This window comes from Penicilliopsis zonata, assembly GCF_001890105.1.
Source record: "Penicilliopsis zonata CBS 506.65 unplaced genomic scaffold ASPZOscaffold_14, whole genome shotgun sequence".
Classification (NCBI taxonomy): domain Eukaryota; kingdom Fungi; phylum Ascomycota; class Eurotiomycetes; order Eurotiales; family Aspergillaceae; genus Penicilliopsis; species Penicilliopsis zonata.
In genome coordinates, this window is record NW_019208923.1 from 399,511 (window position 1) to 416,985 (window position 17,475).

The 17,475-nt window shown below is 52.7% G+C and overlaps 9 protein-coding genes across 9 annotated transcripts; 5 read left to right on the plus strand and 4 right to left on the minus strand.

Annotated features, from left to right (window-relative positions):
- Positions 1 to 257: 257 nt before the first annotated feature.
- On the plus strand, positions 258 to 2,210 carry ASPZODRAFT_153806 (hypothetical protein; the record flags this gene model as incomplete). Its single annotated transcript, XM_022726019.1, has 3 exons — positions 258 to 382; positions 523 to 683; positions 742 to 2,210. The coding sequence occupies 3 exons, from the start codon at positions 258 to 260 to the stop codon at positions 2,208 to 2,210; spliced, it is 1,755 nt and encodes a 584-aa protein (XP_022578856.1).
- Positions 2,211 to 2,635: 425 nt separating this feature from the next.
- Positions 2,636 to 3,448, plus strand: ASPZODRAFT_153807 (hypothetical protein; the record flags this gene model as incomplete). Its single annotated transcript, XM_022726020.1, has 3 exons — positions 2,636 to 2,641; positions 2,694 to 2,846; positions 2,912 to 3,448. 3 exons carry the CDS (start codon positions 2,636 to 2,638, stop codon positions 3,446 to 3,448), a joined length of 696 nt encoding a protein of 231 aa, XP_022578857.1.
- A 60-nt stretch (positions 3,449 to 3,508) lies between these two features.
- ASPZODRAFT_121643 (hypothetical protein) lies at positions 3,509 to 5,853 on the minus strand. The gene is made up of 2 exons (XM_022721297.1): positions 5,413 to 5,853; positions 3,509 to 5,357 (listed from the first exon to the last, which is right to left on the minus strand). The coding sequence occupies exons 1-2, from the start codon at positions 5,593 to 5,595 to the stop codon at positions 3,708 to 3,710; spliced, it is 1,833 nt and encodes a 610-aa protein (XP_022578858.1). The 5' UTR covers positions 5,596 to 5,853; the 3' UTR covers positions 3,509 to 3,707.
- A 610-nt stretch (positions 5,854 to 6,463) lies between these two features.
- On the minus strand, positions 6,464 to 7,531 carry ASPZODRAFT_153809 (hypothetical protein; the record flags this gene model as incomplete). The annotated part of the gene is made up of 2 exons (XM_022726021.1): positions 6,464 to 6,777; positions 6,811 to 7,531. 2 exons carry the CDS (start codon positions 7,529 to 7,531, stop codon positions 6,464 to 6,466), a joined length of 1,035 nt encoding a protein of 344 aa, XP_022578859.1.
- A 104-nt stretch (positions 7,532 to 7,635) lies between these two features.
- Positions 7,636 to 8,094, plus strand: ASPZODRAFT_135162 (hypothetical protein). The gene is made up of 2 exons (XM_022723718.1): positions 7,636 to 7,932; positions 7,995 to 8,094. Exons 1-2 carry the CDS (start codon positions 7,737 to 7,739, stop codon positions 8,048 to 8,050), a joined length of 252 nt encoding a protein of 83 aa, XP_022578860.1. The 5' UTR covers positions 7,636 to 7,736; the 3' UTR covers positions 8,051 to 8,094.
- Positions 8,095 to 8,465: 371 nt separating this feature from the next.
- Positions 8,466 to 10,027, minus strand: ASPZODRAFT_135163 (hypothetical protein). Its single transcript, XM_022723719.1, has 4 exons — positions 9,709 to 10,027; positions 9,529 to 9,646; positions 8,964 to 9,456; positions 8,466 to 8,892 (listed from the first exon to the last, which is right to left on the minus strand). The coding sequence occupies exons 1-4, from the start codon at positions 9,893 to 9,895 to the stop codon at positions 8,653 to 8,655; spliced, it is 1,038 nt and encodes a 345-aa protein (XP_022578861.1). The 5' UTR covers positions 9,896 to 10,027; the 3' UTR covers positions 8,466 to 8,652.
- A 2,289-nt stretch (positions 10,028 to 12,316) lies between these two features.
- On the plus strand, positions 12,317 to 12,949 carry ASPZODRAFT_144926 (hypothetical protein; the record flags this gene model as incomplete). The annotated part of the gene is made up of 1 exon (XM_022725055.1): positions 12,317 to 12,949. The coding sequence occupies one exon, from the start codon at positions 12,317 to 12,319 to the stop codon at positions 12,947 to 12,949; it is 633 nt and encodes a 210-aa protein (XP_022578862.1).
- A 292-nt stretch (positions 12,950 to 13,241) lies between these two features.
- On the plus strand, positions 13,242 to 15,107 carry ASPZODRAFT_101369 (hypothetical protein; the record flags this gene model as incomplete). Its single annotated transcript, XM_022720784.1, has 2 exons — positions 13,242 to 13,570; positions 13,623 to 15,107. The coding sequence occupies exons 1-2, from the start codon at positions 13,400 to 13,402 to the stop codon at positions 15,105 to 15,107; spliced, it is 1,656 nt and encodes a 551-aa protein (XP_022578863.1). The 5' UTR covers positions 13,242 to 13,399.
- Positions 15,108 to 15,333: 226 nt separating this feature from the next.
- Positions 15,334 to 17,166, minus strand: ASPZODRAFT_101372 (hypothetical protein). The gene is made up of 3 exons (XM_022720785.1): positions 16,858 to 17,166; positions 15,746 to 16,789; positions 15,334 to 15,672 (listed from the first exon to the last, which is right to left on the minus strand). Exons 1-3 carry the CDS (start codon positions 17,039 to 17,041, stop codon positions 15,650 to 15,652), a joined length of 1,251 nt encoding a protein of 416 aa, XP_022578864.1. The 5' UTR covers positions 17,042 to 17,166; the 3' UTR covers positions 15,334 to 15,649.
- Between the last annotated feature and the right edge of the window lie 309 nt (positions 17,167 to 17,475).

Here is a 17,475-nt window from a genome sequence, read left to right on the forward strand (position 1 = left end):
GGCGGGCGTTGGCGGACGGGATTATGTCAGCAACCCACTGCCGCTCCAGCCACTGAGAATGGCGGTTCGTTTTTTGCACTTCGCCCGTTCTGCGAAAATTCCCGCCAGCAGCAGAAAAAAAAAAACCTCACCGACCACGGTGGTTTCGCTCCCCGGACGCCCAGCCCGTTATTATTTCTTTTCCGCTCGTGCATCCTCTGGCTGCTGTTTCCCCGCTGCAAATCTTGTAACAGCTGAGAGTCCGGGCCTGCTTCACCATGACTCTTTTTATTCTTAGCGAAACCAGCGCGGGCTATGCCCTGCTCAAGGCCAAGGACAAGAAGCTCCTCAAGCGCGAGGACATTGCGACTGAGGCTTCGACTGCGGAGGGAGTTTCTAACTTGTGAGTATTCTTGTGGTTTCTTTTTTTGTAGCACCGGATTGGGCTCCGGCACAATGGTTTCAGGGTCGAGTTTTCAGCTGGACGTTGGAAGCCAAAATTTTTTCTTTCGTACAAGTCAAGGCCTAACCATTTTGTTCTAGGTTGAAACTCAAGAGCTTCAAGAAATTCGATAGTGCCGCTACAGCTCTGGAAGAGGTTGCGTCCATTGTGGAAGGAAAGGTCACCCCCCGCCTCGCAAGCCTCCTCGACGAGATCAAGGATGAGAAGAAGGTTTCGTTGGCAGTTGCCGACCCCAAGCTCGGTAAGCTATGAGGTTTCCCAGGTCTAGCTGGTCCATCGTACTCATTATGATATTCAAGGCAATGCCATCGGCAAGCTTCCCGGCCTGGACATCCAGCTGGTCGCCGACTCAACCACCCAGGACATCTACCGCGCTATCCGCGAACATCTGCCTACATTGATTCCCGGTCTGATGCCTCAGGATATGTCCACCATGTCCCTGGGTCTGTCGCACTCTCTCGCCAGACATAAGTTGAAGTTTTCCCCCGACAAGATCGACACCATGATCGTGCAGGCCATCGGTCTCCTTGACGACTTGGATAAGGAGCTCAACACCTACGCCATGCGTGTGAAGGAGTGGTACGGCTGGCACTTCCCAGAGCTTGCCAAGATTCTCAACGACAACATTGCCTACTCGAAACTCGTTCTGAAGATGGGCATGCGGTCCAACTGGGAGACCGCGGATCTTGCTGAAATTCTGCCCGAGGAGATTGAGGAGCTCGTCAAGAACGCCGCTGACCGATCCATGGGTACTGAGATCAGTGAGCAGGACTTGGAAAACATCCAGGCCCTTGCCGAGCAGGTTGTCGGCTTCGCCGATTACCGCACGCAGCTTGCCGACTACCTGACCGCTCGTATGAACGCTATCGCACCCAACCTGACTGCTCTCGTCGGTGAGCTCGTCGGTGCGCGCCTGATTGCCCACGCTGGCAGCCTGACCAACCTGTCCAAGAGCCCGGCAAGTACCATTCAGATTCTGGGTGCCGAGAAGGCTCTGTTCCGTGCCCTGAAGACTAAGCATGACACTCCCAAGTATGGTCTGATTTACCACGCTTCCCTGATCGGTCAGGCGACGGGCAAGAACAAGGGTAAGATGGCCAGAGTTCTCGCCGCGAAGGCTTCTCTTGGTCTTCGCGTTGATGCTCTCGCTGAGTGGGATGATGATGCTACGGAAGAGGACAAGGCCGCCCTGGGTACGGAGGCGCGTTACAACCTCGAGAGGAAATTGGCTGCTCTGGAAGGCAAGCCCATGAAGCCGAGAGGTGTTGCCATCGCCCCCAACGGCGTTGCCACGCAGCAGAAGAAGTTCGAGCTCAACGAGGCTAGAGCATACAACGCTGACGCCGATGCTGTTGATGGTGAAGAGCCTGCTTCGGCCAAGAAGTCTAAGAAGGAGAAGAAGCTGGTCCAGGAGGTTGAGGACGAAGAAATGGCCGACGCTGACTCAGATGAGGAGGTCGATTCTGATGACTCCGAGGAGGAGACCAGCGACAAGAAGTCCAAGAAGTCCAAGGACGCGGAGCTGGAGAAGCTTGCCGAGAAGGCCGGCCTGAGTCTGAAGCGGTACAAGCGCAAGCTCGAACGGGGCGAGATCACATTTGACGCCGAGGGCAACCCGACTGCTGTCAGCAAGAAGGACCTGAAGAAGGCCAAGAAGGAAGCCAAGAAGGCCTCTAAGGGCGATGACAAGAAGCGCAAGCGCTCGGACGAGGGTGAAGAGGCCGACAGCACCGACAAGAAGAAGAAGAAGAAGAAGGGCAAGGAGTAAAGGGGACGAGAAAAAAAGTTTTACTGACTATCAAATTTCTGTATGATATCACACTGTTGATTTCGATGTTTTCTATTATTGCTTGATATTTGCTTTTGGGTGGCATTTACAGGGTGAGATTTACTGGTCTACTCCATGGCGCAAGAGGTGCTTGTTGGTTAAGGCAGTGTTTTAGCCAGAGAATAATATGTTCATACGACAGTTCATATGCGTAAACAGATGACGTTAGTTGACTACCTAGGTATTTGGGTATGTAGCCTAAATCAATAGGTAGTTAGCAGTATTTATGTAGTAGTTACGGAGTACAATTAGTTAGGTAATTGCTGGATGAAAAGCCATCATTGACCGCCCTGGGTCTATCTGCCGGCAATATCAATATTTCTGCTGGAATCCCCGCGATTCAATACTTTTAACCATCAGTCAAAATGAGGGTAAGCTAGCCCCCTTTTCTAATGAGAAAAGAAGGAATTAACCGAAGAGCAGATCATCGACCCCCAAACCGCCGTCCTCACCAACGTCGAGGTCCTGGCCTACCTAACAGCCAACCCGCCGCGCCGACCCCCCAACCCACCACCAGGGTCGAGACATTGGGTTCCCAGTCCTGATTTACGAGACCATAACACGGTTGTCAAGGAGGTAATAAAACTGTTTCTTTTAGAAAGAAAAAAAAAGAAGAAAATGTTCTAATGTTTGATTTTTAGATTCACAATTACATTGCCCGCCTCGCCCCCCATACATTAAAGTACCCGCGTTATGTGCACGACTCAGACCTTGCGCATGCGAAGCAACAGCAGCAGCAACAAGCAGACCAGGAGAAATCCATAGCTGTATCCCCGTCTATTCCTTCGACAGAACCGACCCCCCTGGATACCGCGTTGAGGGATCTTGTGACGCGCCTGCAGCCGTTCGGGTTGACAAAGGGGGAGGTTCTAACGATTGTGAACCTTGGGATTGGATTGGAAGAGAGCGAAGACGAGAATGGGGAGGAACACGGGGCCGGAGACAGGAACGAAGATGGGCATGTGAATGGAATCGAAGCAGGTGTGGACGGGGAAGATGTAGAGATGGAAGAGGGAAACGGAGAAGAAGAAGATAACATCGAGCTTGCGGAGGAAGATTACGGCGCCGTCGCCCTTTTGGACACGGTCATCGAGGAGCGAGAGGAACGGCTGAATGATGAGGATGTCGCGCGGATTCTACGGGTGATTCGGCAGACGTTAGGTAGGAGGGTGAAGTAGTCCTCTTCGTTGAGAAAATCATTGACTGTACATTACTATCTTGAATTAAGGCTATAGAATCCTTTGAAACAATGTTCTTCTTCTATATAAATCGTTATGTACACGTATCAGCAGGTGGTATAGTTATGGCGGTGGCCATAAGACTCCAAAACTCCAAACCGGGCCAAGGGCAAAAAAATTTTAGGATGTACAGTAGTAGCAGGTGAACGAAGATTCGCTCGACAGCAGAAAGGTTTGCTTCGAAAGGCAAAAGAAATTTCTACTCCTTGAGATCATCTCTGTTCTCGGGGCCCTTGCCCTTGATCTTGTTCCCCCATTGGTTATAAATGGGCTTTTCGAACTCGCCGCCGTCCTCCTGGCCCCAGGTGCCAAGATCGTCGCTGAAGAGGTCGCGCTCAAAGCCCGTGCACAGGTCGGAGAAGTCGATCCATTCACCCGTGTTGGTCCAGACGCCGCCGCGGCCGCCGCGCATGTCCCACCAGTCCTGGCCGCCGAGGGATGAGGCGTGTGCGTCGACTCGGCCGCGCGGAAAACGGATGTATTTGCGCAGGAGGGCCCGCCCCCATGGTTGGTACCACATGCTTTCCCACCAGTCGTCTTTCAGCGACTGTTCTTTGTGGTTGTTGAGATGGATGAGTGGCGGAACGGCGCCCGAGTGGATGTTGGTCATCAGCGGGAAGTTGTGCCAGGAGTACTGTCTGGGATCTGGCAGCGCGTCGACAGTGCCGTTGTAGGGCGGTTTTAGCGGGACGTCCTTGATGTATTGCGGGAGGGTAAAGGGGCTTTCAAAACCAGAGGCGAGATCACGGGGTAGGAGCAGCCGGTGCTCCCGAGGCACCTTGTGTTCCATCTGCACCATGGAGGTCTTGGAGATGTTGTTGTACTGGAGCCACTCGATGTCGTCCTCGGACTGCTGCATGTTGAAGAAGACGCGGGACTCAAAGTCCACTCCAATGCCGAACTCGTAGCGCCGGCCGGCTTGGAGATTCGTCGTGATCCCCGTCATGTGCGCCTCATCAGAGATGCCAAGGGTGCGGTACACCCACTGCATGAAGCTGTTGGTTGTGCGCCGCCGCTCGAGTTCGCGCACGTACTCCTGGCGTCCGTACATCTGCGTGAGCGCCAGGAAGTCGCCCATCCGGTTGCGACGCCGGCTGACTATCTCGAGCATCTGGGCATAAATGAGTTTCAGGTCCGCTACCTGACCGATAACCGCGCCCGGGTTTAAGAAGCGCGGGCGATTCAGATGCCCATCAGAATCGGTATCGGTCTCCCAGCCGTACACGTCCGGCGGAAGCGTCGACTCGGGGACGGAGGAGCAGCCGGCGTCATGCGTGAGATTAGGGAAGCAAGCCTTGCTCGCACCGAAGAGCACGCGCTGCGAGTACTTCTGTACCCAATCCACCTGGTCGGAGTCTCCACGGGCGACGGCCCCGAAGCCGTACTTCTTCCGCAGCTTGAGGTTGTTCTCGCGCAGCAGGTTCTGGAAGCGCCCGATCATAATCTCCGGCGGCAGCTGGAAGAAAACATCGACGCCATCAGTAATAAGCACAAAGTCTTCATCGCGCATGTGTGACGCCGAGTTCAGATAGTTGTAGACGCTTGTAATCCGGTCCACCATGTAGTCGTACGGGGTAGACCCCTCGGCCAGTTGCTTCCGATAATTAACCAGCGTCGGCGGGGGGTAGTTCAGGATCATGGCCGAGGCGAGCGCCCTGCATAGACCGGGGCTCTTGTCCGTCGCGGGCAGGAGAACGTGGAAAGAGGGATTTTCCTTCTGCAGACTGCTCGGAATCGTTCCATTTGCGAATATCACAGGGTTCTTGGGGCGCAGAATCGGCGAGTCCTCTGGTCGTTTTGCGGCGTCATGATAGGAGGGGAATATGGACCAGAAGTCGGGTATCGGTCGCTACATGCAGTCAGCGATGAAACCCCCGAAAAAAAAAGCAACGAATGTATCATACAGTATTAAATAACCGAGCGGACAGGAGAATGTAGAAAAAGAAAGCAAAGGCCGCCAGGTAGATGATCTTGGCCCGCAGGGTTCGCGGCCGGTGCAGGAACACCTGTCGCATTGCGGTCGACGCCGCCGACTGCAGCGAGCGCTGCTGCTCCCACGAGGGCAGCTTGGAACCGGAAGAGGCCATATGTAGTAGAGCGATATTCAGTATATCTGTGACGAGTCGAGGCGGGGAAATATCAAGCGATGGCCAAGAGGGAGGCGAGGGATATGCACATCTCCGACCACCAAGAGACAGGTCAGGTCAGGGCGCTGACGATGGGGAGGAAATCACCACTAGAGGAGGTGTTTGGTCGGGTCGCCGTCGATATCAGGAGAGAAAACGCAGTCCGACATGAGGATTCCTGTCCGGCAGCCAAAACAAGGCGAGCTCGATGGCAGTGACGGAGGTCGTTTGAAGGGTGGACCCGAGAGAAAGATATACGTTGGAGGTGGAGCAGAAATACTACCTAGATACCTGGCATTAATACGACGGGATGATTACACTACTACTACTAAGTATTTGATTGAATAGTTAATTTTGAGTACGGAGATTCAGCTATAACTAGGTAGATATTGATACTTGACTAGTGGTATTCTCAGGTAGATTATTATAATGTTGTACAGTTGTTTCACCTGCCGCTACCATTGATGATGTACATTTTGCAGTACTCCTACATATGTACTACATAGGTTATTCTTCTCCTACTCCAAATAAATACACAGTTCGATCCTGAATAAGATCCTGAATAAGACTCAAACACCGTGGTACGTGTGGTACGTACACATGGCGTATTCCATACTCCTACCGATAAAAAGCCGCGTCATCGCCAGGTCTCGCCGCACCAACGCTTTCGTCCGTGAAGCCAACGTGTTTCACTACTTTAAATCATATTGGTCAATACATGTATAAGCACTATATACCTTACCAGAATATGCTCCGTATGTAGTACACTGTACATTTAGCATGGTCACTAATAACCACCTCTCTCATAAGTGGTAGGGACTTTGTAGTATCACTCTAGATAAATCTCGTCTCGTAAACGCTGCAGATTGCGGAGTAATCCACTCGTCGTGCTTTCGCCCTCACGGCTCTGATCCATTGATGAGCGCCCTCGAGCGCTGTTTGAACCCCGCAGCGTCGTCGATTCCCGCAGTGATGCGTCGCGGTCACGCGCGGCCTGGTTCCTCTCCTTCTCCAATGCTTTCCGCCGGTCATCAACCAGCCGTGCCAAGCCGTCGAGAAAGCGTGTGCGTGCCTTTTCCTCTGCTGTGCCTTTCCATACGGTCGCCAGGACGCGCAGGGCTTCGATGCGTCGTGCGGCGGCGTCTACCGCGGCATCTTGTCCACCGTCGTCCCCGCCGGCATGCCCATGGCCATGGCCATGGGCATCCAGGAGTGCTGTGATCTCGTCGTGAAAGGCCTGCAGCTTCGCCTGGCCCTTTTCCTCCAGGGTATTATGGCTGCCGTCCGCACCGACAACGGGCTCCGGCGCAGACACCGAGATGAACGACGAGGCCAGCGACATCTCTGACGGCGGGAGCGGCCATTCCATTGCCTCGCCAAACGTGTGCACCACCTCTTCTAGTCGGGCGCGGACTTGGTTCAGCGTGCGCACCTTGACGATAAAGTCGGGATCGTGTATAGACGACGTAGACTCTGTAGACTCTTCTTTTGTAGACTCTTCTCTTGTAGTATCTTCTTTTGCAGTATCTTCACTGGAATCCTCCTTAGACTCTATCGAACCGTGATGACCAGGAACGAATCTCTCGATATCCGCATGCAACGCTTCAGCCAACGTATCCGACAACCCAATGGTTTCCCCCCGGAGCACCTCAACCTCGTACGCCAGCCGACTCCCGCTGCGCAAGATCTCATCCGTCAACTGGGTGAGGTTATTCGATAATCGTACGTTCTGTGCATTGATCTGCGCGAGAAGCGACTGGATCTGCGTCGAGAGCTCGGCCAGAGGCACCGCCCCGGGCGCGCGAGAGGCATGTGGTTGCGTCGACGCGAGGGTTAACGGGGGAAGGTTTTCGTTGAGGAAGTCGGCTGGATCGAACGAGGGATTGGAGAAGTCCATCTTAATTATTCAAACAAGGCTTTTTTTTTCTTTTTAAGGAAATAAGACGAACAAGAAAGCAAGTAAACAGTTAACACTCGTGGCTTGGAGTAACGCCCCTCTCACCGCCTTCATCTTAACACTCCTTCCTCAACTGCCCAGTTCTAGACTTGGGATAGTTACCCAGTACTATCTCCAGGTACGGAGTATATTCATCGTCTCTACCATGCTCTTCCTAGGCAGTCTTTTCTACGTTTCCGTCCTGCTGATCAACGCGATCGCCGTTCTTTCCGAAGACCGCTTCCTGGCGCGCATCAACCTCAGCTCGACCACGTACGACCCGTCGTTTGGATCCGGCGATGCAACCAGCGTCAAGGCCAAGATCATCAATTTGATTGCGAGTGTGAGGACATTAATGAGGAGTAAGCATTGGTTTTTACTTATTTTTGGCAAGGTGTTATTTTCAACTCTGCTAATTGTGTAGTTCCGTTGATAATAGTTAATACCCTGATAATTGTCTACGAGCTGGTGCTGGGGTGACGGAACTGCGAGACAGGACCAAGAGAAGAGAAAAATAGACACAGTACAGAGAGACAGAGAGACGGAGACAGTACAGAGAGACGGAACCAGGCAGGAACACGCAACAGTGGAGCCGAGATGCTGTACTGTCCTACATTAGGTACCTTGGCCTGCGAACGTCATCGTCGGGTCTATGTCTGTCACTTTATCTTATGAAGTTATGCCGTCTGTCGCATGCTGTATGTAATATGCATATACCGATATAATGAATCAATTAATAGCATATTCATGTCATGATCAGATTTACTCATTACTGTGGGATGTTGATATCGAGTGTTTTCTACTCGACTACGGAGTACTACCAGTACAGGTATACAGAATTCTATCATTAAACAAGTATCATTAATCAATCTGGTACATAACACGTGGACAGTCAGCCAAGTCATTAAACGAAGGTGGGTATCGCACTCGGAAAGCAGGAAAACAGCAACAACAGCAAACAACAGAATTAAAATAGAGCAAATTGTCCATCTCGTAAGGACAGGGTGGGAAATATGTGTAAGATTCATTATCTGCAAGAACGGAACCGCAGGGCAAGAAGAAGCAGAGAACGGGCAAGCCGTTTAGATGTTCTCGATGATGCGAGCGTTGATCGCACGTTGGAACCCGTCGTCGTCGGTAGACACCGGGCCGTACTTGCTAGGGCCTTCGCCGGCGTTTTCAGCGGCCGCCAGCTGCTGCTGGACGGTCTGGTTGATGGCTGGCAGGAAGATGACCTTGCTGTTGGCCGTCTTGGCCATCGACTGCATTGCCTCCAGGTAGCGGATCTGCATGGCGGGGGCGGAAGACAGAATATCGGCGGCCTGGAAAGATAGTCAGCCCTGTGCTCGCTCTGGGGGAGGTTTTTTTTTTTCCATGAATGAGGGGAACCTACCTGACGCATCAACTTGGCGGATTCGACTTCGGCACGCGCTGCGATAACCTTGCTTTCACCGATCCGCTTAGACTGGGCAGCCATAGAGAGCGAGTCCTGCAGGTCGTCGCTGAAGATGATGTCCTTGATAAGCATGGACTCGACCTGGACGCCCCATCCGGCGGCGACCTCTTCGATGATCTCCGAGGTCGACTGGGCAATCTCCTCGCGTCGTTCGATGACATCCTGCAAGACGCGGGCGCCGATCACGTGGCGCAGGGTGGTCTGCGTGCGCTCAACGAGAGCCTGGCGGATGTTGGAGATACCAAAGGCAGCCTTGTGCGGGGAGATGATCTGATAGTAGATGACCGAGGTCAAGTTGAGGGTGACGTTATCCTTGGTCATGCAGACCTGGCGCGGCACTTCGACGATCTGGATCTTGACATCAACGGTCTTGAGGCGCTCGCTGAGCGGGTTCACCTTTACGAGACCAGGGTCTACGGCGCGTTCAAACCTGAGAAAAAGAGAGAAAGATTAGTCTACTTGATAGTGTAGTTGATAGGTATCGAAGCTGATGACTACTCACCGACCAAACTTGGTCACCAGACCAACCTCACCCTGAGCAACAGGCTTGAACGGGTTCGGGCAGCAGATACAGCAGGGGATGGCACCGAGACAGCCAATACATTCACCAAGGTTATGAACTATGGGAAGTCAGAAATCAGTACTCAGCGCTTCTTGGGGATATCTTTGCTGGTCTACTCACTGAAACTAGAATACCAGCTGTGGGCATCTGGGCTCTCGCTGTCGTGCTTGATAGTCGTCGCGTATCTGGGCTGCAGATCGTTGATCCGCGCAGGCTGGACGTTGACCAGGCCGTTTTCTCGATGGAGGTTCGGCACCGTCACGGGCGCCTTGCCGTTGACATCGGGCAACGCATCGTTGGTAGACATGGTTGAGGGTTGGTAAGTATATATAGTTTGCAGGAGTTCAGAGTATGCGATAAAGGCAAGGTCGACGAGTTTAAAGGCCTCGAAACAAACGATGGAATGGAATCCAGCTGTAACGTCTGGAAGAAGGAGGGGATGGGATGGGATGGGATGGGATGGGACGGGAGACGGGAATTAAATAGACGGATGGAATCCAAAGAGACAAACGACTAACACCACCGAAACCATGTCGTACTAACGTTAGTGAACCACCACCACCACTACTCCTCCTACCTTTACTACCACCTCTACCAAGAGCTACCTAACCAATACTACCACTGCATACAAGGAAGAGATGCTGAACTAATCCTCCAGAGTGGAGTCTATAGCAAGGCTGAGCTTGGATTTAACTCTTAGGAATGGGGTCGATGGAGACCTAGGTCATCAAGGGTCCGTTCCAATCTTTCTGCACAAACAAATAACTTACTAAGTACCCTTGGCAGTAGGCTCTTCCTGAGACATCTGGACGGAGTAAGCCGTTGGTGGGTGTGCCAGTGTGCCCTGTCTATCCATTCCTCGCTGAGGCTGCCGGGCAACAGCTTGAACCCAGCCTCGCGACGTCATGGCACTGCACACTACACACTGCACACTGCACCGGCTCACAGCCCACGTGAGGTGCCCGCGGCCCTTCCAGATTTCCAGATGCCTTCTCGAATGCGATGACGGCAACCACAACATTGTAGGATGTCTATCTATCTAGGAATGTTTGTTGATACTACGCTACAGGGTCGGTCGGTCGGTCGGTCGATTTCAACGGCATTACCGTACGGTTTCTGCGTTAACCACCAGGAAGTTGGGAGACACGTGAGCTGTTTTTTGGAACACGGTAACACCTGAGGCCGATCGTCCGAGGGGGAAAATCGCGCAGTGTCTGAAGGGAAGCGTTAATTCCGCTGGAAGCGACCGAAAGCAAGAGCGGTTGACCAGCCAGACCCTGGTACTAACTGGCTAAGCTCTGGCTAGCATGGATGGCGCAGTAGTTAATTGCACGGAGTACGGAGTACCTACTACCTAGGTACCTCCGAAGTACTCTGTACCAGGTTTAACTACGGAGTCCTTACTAACTATGAGGTAACTATATACTACTACATACAGTCTACGAGAGTATAAAGGCACTGACTGGACAGGTTGCGGCTTGCCACGACGGGATCATCTGACAGAAGCTGACTGCACTCCCCGCTCTCTCGGGCACCATTACCATTTGTCGTACCAATAGAACATGGATAGGGGCAATCGAGAACAATGGACGGCAATATATCCGAGATGGATGGATCCCAGAAAACACGAGCTGGGCAAGCGTGGGGTCGGGCGTAATGAGGCTGTGCGCAAGCTCTTTCGCTCTTCTCCTTTTCTCTCCGCGTGTGGCATGCTCGGATGAGACGGTGCCTTATCCTGGGTTTACAAGGATAGATAGATTAAATACTTATAGAATATATTTGGTATGTATCATCTACTCCGTACTACTCCGTACTATCCCACTACTACCTGCATATACCGAAAGTATAGACTTCTTATGTGTCCTTTTTGATTAATCATATAGAGGATCCCCATTCCGAGTCCATACTCCCTATTACTACTCCCTACTCCGCCGCTCGGTAAAAATTAACCTATTTCACCAAGCAATTTTACTGAGGAATAGGAGAATCAACTAGTTAGGTCTGCTATTGACCAACTAATGATTCATGAGGTAATAGTAATGATTAACAAGATAACTTCAAAAAAAAAAAAAGGAAAGGAAAGGAAAGAAACATTCTCAACCGCGTAGGTAAGTTCTTAATGATGACTTCGTGTTCCATGGTCAATCATGGCACTGCCTCGAAACTTGTTTTCTAGAATTCTGATTGGTTGGACTAGAAATCATCCAAAATGGAAATTAGGGCACGGCATTAGGGTTAAATCTGCCATCTGGTGGCCTGTGGGTGCTCAGGCAGTCTACTCCGTTCTCCGTACAGCTCACATCTTCTTCTTCTTCAGCAGGCACCTCAACGCCACCGGGATTTACCTGAAGTCGATAGATCCAGTTTAAATCTATTAATATCCCCGGGCAGACAACTCAGCTATGGATTTCCGATCCACCCGTCGGCTAGCCAGGTCATTCATGGATCTCCAAAGCATACTAAAATCCAATATTTGTTCACTGACGCCTGCGTGCCTAACTAATCAGGAGGCAGATACCTAAATAGTTGCTGGTACACCGTAACTAGACGGACCAGTATACGTATGCATGCTGACCTAAGTCCCCCCGCATAAATTGCTTTCCAACGGTGAACAACCTACAGACAGGTACTCCGTACTCTGTACTCCATGCTCCGTACTTCCTCTTACGACGACAAAACCAACCCCCCCCCAGAAAAAAGAAGCCTTACAGCACGAATGACAGCAATAATGGATCAATCCCTCGAGGCCAAGGTCGAGACAATCTCCTCCCTTAGCCTAAGTGAGCTCATACCCGCCCTTGCCTCACTAGCTTCCGGCCTGCAGCCTCTGATCTCCCCCATGGGTGACTCTCTCGTCACCCACCGCGATTACACGGGCTTCGTCGCCCTCGACACCTTCGGCCGCCTCTATCTCGACAGCGGCCGCCGCTGCACAGACGAGAGCGTCCCCCTCCATACCCGCCTGCAACACGCCTCGCTCCTCGACCGCCTCTTTGAGTCACTGTACGTTCGTGAACGACATTTCCTCCTCAATGCCATCGCCCGGGGTGTCGCCTCGGAGCCCCAACACCAACACAAACACACCCCGACAGATGAAGCTCAACAAGGCAGATGTTCATGCTGTCGGGGGGATCCCAACGCCGTCATCCTCGCGGGTTATGCAGAGGGGGAGGCCCTCTATTTCACCTACAAAGAATACCGAGCTCTGTGGGGTTCCCAGAGGGCAAGTGGGGGGCGGACCTTGTACAACCGAGATGGGACTCCGAGACGGAGATGGCTGAAGGCATCCAGGGGACAGGTGGAGGAGGCCTTGATGCGTGGGTGTAATTACCACAGTCGTCCGGTGCTGTGTAATCTTTAAACAGAGAGAGAGACAGAGAGGGAAAGGGGACGGGGGGGGCAAAAAAAGGAAAACATAAACGGGCATTGGGGGGAGTCACCACTATTTATATATAGATACTGGACAGGAGTTACGGAGTAACTAGTTACCTAAGTATATAGAACATTTAATAATATCATCATTGTTTCAATATGATGCCGTCCCGTCGTTTTCTCTTTCTGCCTGATATTTAAGGCAGCTCGGAGGTGTTGCTGCCTCTTCGGCACCGAAACCTTCTCGGACCCTCCGAGCAATTCTACACCTTCCAGAATGAATGTCCCCTCCACCTCCCCTGTTGGAGAGTGCATTCCTCACAGATAAAATCCCAGAAACGCTCACACCGAAGATGGGGCATTCTACGGCGTGTCCGAGGGTGGATGAACACCCCTTGCTGGCAGGCAAACGAGGCAACAGACAGACGCTTGGCACAGGATGACCATGGAGGGAAAACAAGTGAAGGATACAACAAACAGCAGGACAGATACATCCCTAGATGGGCCAGATGGTGTTCCAGACTCGAGGCCTGACCAGGTATATCCGTCTGGACTCTCTTTGGTCTCCATCATCATTGCTTTGGACCTGGCCGTGTTTCTCGTGGCGTTGGTATGGCTCTAGACCGTCTCATTTCGATGAACTTTTTCTGATATCTATCTAGGACCGCACAATCATTGCGACAGCGACCCCCCGCATTACCGACCACTTCAACTCCCTCGACGACGTGGCCTGGTACGGCAGCAGCTACCTGCTGACGTACTGCACGTTCCAGCTGCTGTTCGGGCGCGTGTACACCTTCTACCCGCCGAAATGGGTCTTCCTGGCTGCGATCGCGATCTTCGAGGTCGGGTCGGCCGTGTGCGGCGCGGCCCCTAGCTCGACGATTTTCATCGTTGGCCGCGCGGTGGCCGGCCTGGGCGCCGCGGGCATCTTCTCCGGCGCCGTCGTGATTATCGTCGACAGCGTCCCGTTACACAAGCGGCCCATGTACACGGGTTTCCTTGGCGCCATGTTCGGCATCTCGTCCGTCGTCGCCCCGTTGCTCGGCGGCGCCTTCACCGACCGAGTCTCGTGGCGCTGGTGCTTCTACGTCAACCTGCCGATCGGCGCGGTGGCCGTCGCTGTCATCATGCTCATCCTCAGGACGACCCAGCCGCCGAACCCGAGCCCGGCAAAGACGCTGCGCGAGCGCATCTGGCTGCTCGACCCCCTGGGCAACCTGTGCTTCTTCCCGGGCATCGTCTGCCTGCTGCTCGCCCTCGAATGGGGTGGCTCCAAGTACGCGTGGAACAACGGCCGCATCATCTCGCTGTTCGTGTTGTTCGGTGTGCTGACCCTCGCGTTTATCGCCCTCCAAATCCAGCGCCAGGAGCAGGCGACTGTGCCGCCGCGCATCGTCATGCAGCGTAGCATCCCGCCCGCCATGTTGTACTCGCTGTGCGTCGGGGCCTCTATGATGCTGATGGTCTATTACCTGCCCATCTGGTTCCAGGCCATCAAGGGCGTCAGCGCCATGAAATCGGGCCTCATGAACCTACCCCTTGTCCTGTCCTTGGTCCTGGGTTCCATCTTGGCGGGTATTCTCGTCTCTAAACTAGGCTACTACACCCCGTTTCTCCTCCTGGGCACCATCCTCTCCGCCGTGGGTATCGGTCTGATCACCACCTTCACCCCCACAACAAACCTTCCAAAGTGGCTCGGGTATCAGGTTCTATACGGTCTCGGCCTGGGAGTCGGTATGCAACAGCCAAACGTGGCGGCGCAGACCGTCCTCCCGCGCCAGGATGTCCCCACAGGGATCGCCCTGCTGATGTTCATGCAGTCGCTGGGGGGCAGCCTCTTCCTCTCTGTTGGAGAGAACGTCTTCACCAACAGGCTCATCGGGGATTTATCTTCGCTATCCCTGCAGGGTGTCGATGTCGTCCAGGTTGTCCTTGGTTCCGGTGCCACTGACCTCAGAGATAAGGTTGCCGCGCAAGACCTCCCGCCTGTTCTAGCTGCCTACAACGACTCGATCCGTTCTGTCTTTATCGTCGCGCTGGCTGTCGTCTGTGCTTCGATCGTAGGAGGTCTTTTTGTGGAATGGAAGAGCGTTAAGAATCCGGGGGCTACCCAGGTAGCAGATGGGCAAGAAACCAGTATGTAACTCTATAGCATAGGGCAAGCACCTAGTTAAAGAGAATGAAAAATCTCTACTCTATTTCACACCTGCTCAATATTTAATCACAACTTTATCATTCAACGAGATCTGTTGCTGTTTCAGATCCAGTAGCCAAGGAAGCATGTCGACAGAGGTATCACTGGTACCTATACTAGAGTCTCTACCAGAGTCATCAGTAAGGTATATATATATACCTAGTACACTTCTGTATGTATGTTTACATCATTGTCCATTTGTGATGAGATTAAATCCTTCAAACTGTTGAAAAGATCAATATGAATAGAATATATACAAATGCCACGAAGTGAAGTGAATGAAGAATAAATGTCCCTCTATCCGAGTAAAAATAAATAAATAAACAGCCCAAAGGAAGAATCGAGGCAACCATTCGGAGAGCAAGAACTCGCCATTACTGCTCTAGGAGATCAACAGCTGCATGCAAGCCCGAAAACTCCTGGCTATGGATAGATGAGAAGCGAGTGGATAAGAATGTATAAGCAGATAAGAAACAAAAAAAAAAAGATACATTAATTCAGTTGGACGTAGTTTGCTGTAATATCATTAGTTTACGGTTTGTATAAACATCAACACTTTTTAGAAAAAAAAAAAAAAAAAAAACTTACCTGGAAACTGTCCTTCTCTACCATCCACACGGCCAGTCCACCATTCGTTCTGGTTATCTGTGCGCTGGATGATCTCGATGACTTCGCCCGCCGAGAAGCTGAGGTCGCCGTGGGCCTGTGCTTCATAGTCGTACAGAGCCGTGACTGTTTCGACCTGGGCGCTGAACCGCGAGGGCTTGGGCTTCGGAGGCGGAGGCGCCGGTTTGCTCTTGGCCGCGGCGGCGCTGTTGGAGCGAGCGATCAGGGCATCCTGCCCGGCGGACGAGTAGGGGGGCGGGGCGGTTTCGCTCTCGGAGCCCGGCCGCGAGGTTAGGGAGCTGGTCCGGCCGTGCGTGAGTAGGCGGTCCTTGCTGCTGCCCGGGGGTGCGAGCTTGGAGCCGGGCTTACGGCCGCCGGTGGCTTTGAAATGGACAATGGTTAATTCCTCGGTGCGCTCTTTGACGTCTCCGCGTTTCTTCTCGTAGGCCTCCTCGACGTCCAGGGTCAGGTCGAAATAGCCGATGTTGATGCCCTGCATCCGCTCGTGTAACGTGTAGAAGACGTTGAGCTGCATGTAGTAGAAGGATTGGAAAAGCGGGCGGATGAACTCGGCCTCGAGGGCGAAGAGCTTGGGAAGCTCCTCCTTGAGCAGGTCGTTGTACGTGTTGTAATCCAGGGTCGCTTGCTCCAGATCGTTTTCCGCCTTGTACAGGGCCTTTTCGTCCTTGAGCGACTTGTCCTTCTTGTCCTGCAGCTTTTTCAACGAGTTTCGGTGCCGGTCGTAGTCCAGCTTCTTATGGTCGCGTTTGACGGCCACCTTGCGGATGATCTTGATCACCTCGAGCAGTTGATCCGCCGGGCTGATCACCCGGGTTTCGATCATCTCCAGCTCGGGCGACAGCGACTCTTGCAGATCGCGGACAATCGATTCGTACTCCTCGCATGCCCGGATCCCCTCCGGATTGCCTTCGATGGTGTATGTGCTGGGGTCGGAGGCCCGGCCGGAGATGGGCTTGTACAGCTCCGTCATCGCCTTGGAGAACTCGATCTGGTGATTCAGCATACCTAAAACATCATCAGCATTCAACTTTTCCTAGACATAGAAAACGCCAGAACGCCGGAACTATAGCTACCATTGATGGCGTCAAAGTATTTTTTCGATTCATCGTGCAGCTTCTTGGTTTCCTTCTCGAGCTCTTGGAACCGCCGCTCCGCATCCATATACACGGCATCCTTGGTATGTTCTCCGATATTAAACCGTGCCTTGAACTGCTGGGGAGCACGAACAATGCTCTTCTGAAAGCCTTTGAGACTCATTTCCGGATTACCCCGCGGCGGTCAGCTGCCGGCGGAAGAGTTGGAACGAAGCGGAACACGGTGGGACTGGGTGAGACGGTGGGAAAAGACAGCAGAAGGGAAGAAGAAGTCGGGTTCAATGCGTAGGTAGCAGTGTTTTTTCTTAGGAGATGGCGATGGAAGAGGGGGGGGAGGGGAGGGCAGGCTGCAGGTTTTGTACGGGGGGCAGTGTTGCCCAGATTCGTCTCGTGCTGAAGTTTAGTAGTGAGTGGGTTTCCTCCCAAAGCAGATGATGAGCGGCGTACCTTAGCCTATGACATAAACACTTCGATCATGTGGCTGAGCAGTCCATTTGCTTCCACACGCCGAGATACAAGGCAAAGGGGGGTAAATAAATGAAGATTTAGATGACACTGATTTCTACAGCCAATATATATATATCTTTATCCTCTTTG